Source organism: Bidens hawaiensis, unplaced genomic scaffold (assembly GCF_021521415.1).
Source record: "Bidens hawaiensis isolate Kalapana, Puna unplaced genomic scaffold, B.hawaiensis_p1.1 tig00062289_1, whole genome shotgun sequence".
NCBI classification, from domain to species: Eukaryota; Viridiplantae; Streptophyta; class Magnoliopsida; order Asterales; family Asteraceae; genus Bidens; species Bidens hawaiensis.
The window spans coordinates 51,238-55,869 of NW_027501173.1; the positions used below are offsets into that span (position 1 = coordinate 51,238).

The 4,632-nt window shown below is 35.2% G+C and overlaps 1 protein-coding gene across 1 annotated transcript; it reads left to right on the forward strand.

The window, feature by feature from the left end:
* The first annotated feature begins 223 nt into the window (after window positions 1–223).
* Window positions 224–4,223, forward strand: LOC143603616 (nonsense-mediated mRNA decay factor SMG7-like). The gene is made up of 6 exons (XM_077080367.1): window positions 224–386; window positions 821–916; window positions 1,015–1,524; window positions 1,600–1,722; window positions 1,860–2,068; window positions 2,151–4,223. Exons 2-6 carry the CDS (start codon window positions 854–856, stop codon window positions 3,715–3,717), a joined length of 2,472 nt encoding a protein of 823 aa, XP_076936482.1. The 5' UTR covers window positions 224–386; window positions 821–853; the 3' UTR covers window positions 3,718–4,223.
* The last annotated feature ends 409 nt before the right edge of the window (window positions 4,224–4,632 follow it).

Below are 4,632 nucleotides of genomic sequence, written 5' to 3' on the forward strand. Positions count from 1 at the left end.
CGTCATTTTTAATTATATTTACAATTTTACATCACATTAACACAACAAAATTATTACATCTAAAATATTAGAATAATCATATTGATAAGAAAATAATAAACAATACACTTACCATATTAATTAAAATAAAAATCAATATAGTAACATTGCACCCAGAAATTAAAAAATCTATGATGTGTCCCAGCGTCAATGGATTCCAAATTTTTATACATTATCAAAAAGGGCATGATCGTCATTTACAAAAGCACCTTCCCTTTTTTCCTGGGCAAATCAATAGCACCAAGATTCATTGTTCCAGAACACAACACAACTCAAAAGCATAAAAAAACATTCTTCCCAAATAACCAACCAAATTCACTTTCTTTTCTTAATTCAATTCCACCAAGGTTCGATTTATATTGACTTAATAACGTTTACTGATTATATAAATTGTGGGGTTTCAGTTTTGTGGTTTAATTTTTGATTATTTATGTGTTTTGAATCATGCACACCAAGTGTTTGATGAATTGTCTGACTGAGTTTTTTCAGTCGCAGATTATGCTACCACTTAGTTTTTGCTTCATATTTCGGTTTCGATTTACGGGTTGATTGTATTCGAGTATATCAACAAAGTGATATCTTTGAAATGATGTTGATTAATATTGCTTCTGGTCCCCAATCAAAATCCACTTTACATACAGTTTTTGGCCTATAGTATATCTGTATATGAAGCTAAAATATAAATTTTTAGCTTAATTGAATACTATAGTTTTAAAAATTCTCATATTTGGTTCATCTATATGATCATCTTTAATGTTTGATGTATGAATATTTCTTGTAGAATCAGTTTTCCAAGGTTTTGTACATAATAATCATGAACGGAAACGGGCCTGCAACGGTTCGAGATCAAAAGGAAAAACAAGCTTCATTTCATGAGGTGAATATCTGAATATCCATGCCAACATTTATAGGATAATTTCCATATAAAGTAAAATCTATCTTTTTGTAACCTTTTTATGGTTTACTTCTTCTCAGGTTATTAATATTGAAAAGCTATTGTGGGCCACAATTCAACATAAAGGCATATCGAATCCCGAGGTTCAAGATCTATACCGTAAAGCGCGCTCGTGTTACGAGAAAATCATTATCAATGATTATCAAACAGTTAAGCTTCAAGAACTTGAGTACTCATTATGGAAGCTTCATTACAAGCATATAGACGAATACCGAAAGAAGATCAAGAAAATATCCACAAGTGCAGAAAGCACAAACAACCTTAATAGCCATGTTGAAGGGTTCAAGTTGTTTCTGTCAGAAGTTGCCGAGTTTTACAAGGACCTAATTGCAAAATTTAGAAGAATAAGTGACCCTGCAATATTGCAAAAAAGACATTATGTTTGCCATCGGTTTTTAGTTTGTTTAGGTGATGTTTCAAGATATATGGAGCTTTGTAAGAAACCCGATGGTCAAAAATGGGCTGTTGCAGCTACTTACTACTTAGAAGCAACAACCGTCTGGCCCTATAGTGGAAACCCTCAAAATCAGGTATTTGTTACATACTCGTATTACATTTATTTTAAAGGTTAGTTCAAAATTGTAATTTCGTGAGTTATTTTGCAGTTGGCATTGTTGGCAACGTATATTGGTGACGATTTTCTTGCGTTATATCATTGTATAAGAAGTTTAGCCGTTAAAGAGCCGTTTCCAGATGCCCGAGATAATATTATGTTACTCTTTGAGAAGGTAAACAGGCTAATAGGTTTAAGTTTTCAATTTTGGCCCGTTAACTGTTTTTAAATGCACCACAACCTCTAAGTTTCATCTATTACTTATTTTCCTCAATAAATTACATATTTATTATTTGTTAAACCATTTTGCAGAATAAATCTTCCCAGTTGAAATCACTTTCTACAGATGCGCACATTGATTTCACGAAGCCGTTAAAACGGCTTTCTTCACAAATTAAGTCACAAAGCATAGATTCAACAAACGTCAACAAGTTAAGAGCCAATGAACATGTTCAACCTGTAAAAACCGAATTATGGCCTCTTTTTGTGAGGATGATAAGTTTCTTTCTGGTTAAATCGAGGTACACACCCTTTCACTTACATCCCATTACGTTTATAAATACTTTAATTTGAAAAGTTGAAAAGTTGTCACTTGATATGCAGCGTTGAGGATTTACCTCACACTTTTGCATCAACAATGAAAGAATTGGAATCCCTGCTGGCATTAAATGATATAGAATTAAATTCATCATTAGAACCATACGAACCATTCGATTCATCAAGAAAAGGCCCGTATCGGGCCATTCAAGCTGTCACAATCCTCATATTTGTAATTCACAATTTAATCAAAACTCCGGAATTAAAAGATGAAAAGATCTCCACGTGTACATCATGGGCATGGACTTGCACATTTTCATTCATGGGCCATATCATCCAACGGTGTATCACAAGCAACACTCAAGAAAATTGCTGCTCGCTGTTGCCAGCTGTACGCGTGTTTTTGGAATGGTATGCCGACTTTCTTGACCATGCAGAAACTTATGGTAAAGATGAGAAGGTGCTTAATGCCAAGTCATATTTTTTCGGTGCTTTGGTTGATCTTTTGAGTGGATTTGATTTTAAAGAACCTGAGTGGGTCAACAAAAGTCAAACTGCTTTGTGGGAAGACTATGAGCTACGAGGGTTTGAACCCGTATCCCAATCAACCGACTTGTTAGATTTCTGCCCTGAAAACCGAAGTAAATTTCAAGATGGAAACTCGATCCGAATCCAACGTATTCTACTTGCTTCCGTTAAAATAGCAGAAAGATTTAAAGATTCTCCCCAAAATCCAATCATTTATGATCAATCAGCAAGAAGATTCTATGCAGGTAAAGATTCTGAAAAGAGTCCAAAGAAAAATAATGGAGAATTTGAAGAAGAGGTGATTCTTTTCAAGCCTTTAACTAGATACAACTCTGAACCGATTCAAACCTCAAATGATGAACCGGTTGACCAAACCGAAACCTCTGAAGAAAGCTTGCGCCGTTCTTCTTCACTTTTTAGTGCACAAAACGGATCAAATGGGCTGAATGCAGGACCTCCTTCACTTAGTGGCTGGGTTCTTAACAAAGAAAGTTTAAATCTTGAAATGGAAAAAAAATCAAGAAATCCAAATAAGCAAGAACTGGCTCCTATTTCTGAAAACCCGTTATCGTCTTTTGCTGACATGTCAATATCCGAAGCCTCATACGTGGCACCTGTTCCATCAGCACCATTGTTACCCGAAGAACATGGTATACTAGGTGCACCACCAGTCAGCAGATTACCGTTGGACTTTAGTTCGGGAGTGCTTGGGTTTGTTGATGCATATCGCCCCCCTGTTTATGGATTAAGTTCTTCTGAATGGCTTTACCGGTATAATAACAACCTTAGTCTCGAGCCCGGTGTTAACCATCACTGGCCCGTTAACAATACTCCCGGAAATGTTGGAAACTTTCATGGATATGATGGTGGGCCGAGGTTTGATCTTATCGATAAGTGGGGAAACCCTTTGCTTACAAACAGAATGGTGTACTTTGAGAACCCGAATCCGATGGAAAAGCTTTTGTTTGGGTACCCAAGACCAAACATTAGCAGTGGTGGTGAGCTGAGAATGGAACAACCGCCTCGTTTGCAGCATGTGAAGGAAAGGGAATGGCAGTTGCAAAGTGATTCTCCATTTAGAGGTCATCCTTACATGGGGAATTAAGTTTATGCATATTATTATTATTATTATTATTATTATTATTATTATTATTATCTATTTTACTTGTGATACTTTGCATATCTATCTTCTATGTTTCTGGTTTGGAGGAGTTGTACAGTGTAAGTTGTAGTAGTTAACAATATAGAGTGATTTTGGAAGAAAAGGTATTTACTTAAATTTATGTAGTAATTTTTTATAGGTTTTGTTTGAATATCCTAGAAGTTGAGAAAGCATTAGATCATGTTACTCAAAATGCTGTACTTTAAACTGAAAACATAGAATCTTTTTTGAGCTGGAGCAAATCGGACCAACTCGAAGAACTGTCCCAACAAAATCGACCCTGGCCAAAACCGATGAGGATTTGAGGTTGAACCAGCTTGGTCTACTGTTTTTATAGTATTATTACAGGATATATTAGTTAAGAGTTTATTGTAGTTGTGACCATATGGGATTCAATCTGATTAGTTTTTTTTTTCCGTGATAACTATCCTTATTATTTAATTAATAATGCACAGTCCTCTGCCTGACATATTGTACTTATTTGTGGATCATGTTTTTTGTGTGTTTCTATTGTTGTTGTTAGAGGTGCACAAATCGGTTTTTTTTAAAAAACCGGTTCGGTTATTAACCGGACCGGTTTTTTTCGTCCAGGAAAAAAACCGGTTCGGTTAATAACCGGACCGGTTAATAACCGGTTTTTTTGTAAGAAAACCATAACCGGTCAAACCAGTTTGGACCGGTTTAGGAACCGGTTAGAACCGGTTAATAAACCGGTTTTTTTATTAACCGGTTTTTTAATAACCGGTCTAACCGGTTAACCGGTTTTTTTTTTTTTTTTTTTTTTTTAAATAACCATTATTTTTTCACAGTATAAACAAACCGGTAACTACAAGCATTAAATCGTTATCGCATATTCGT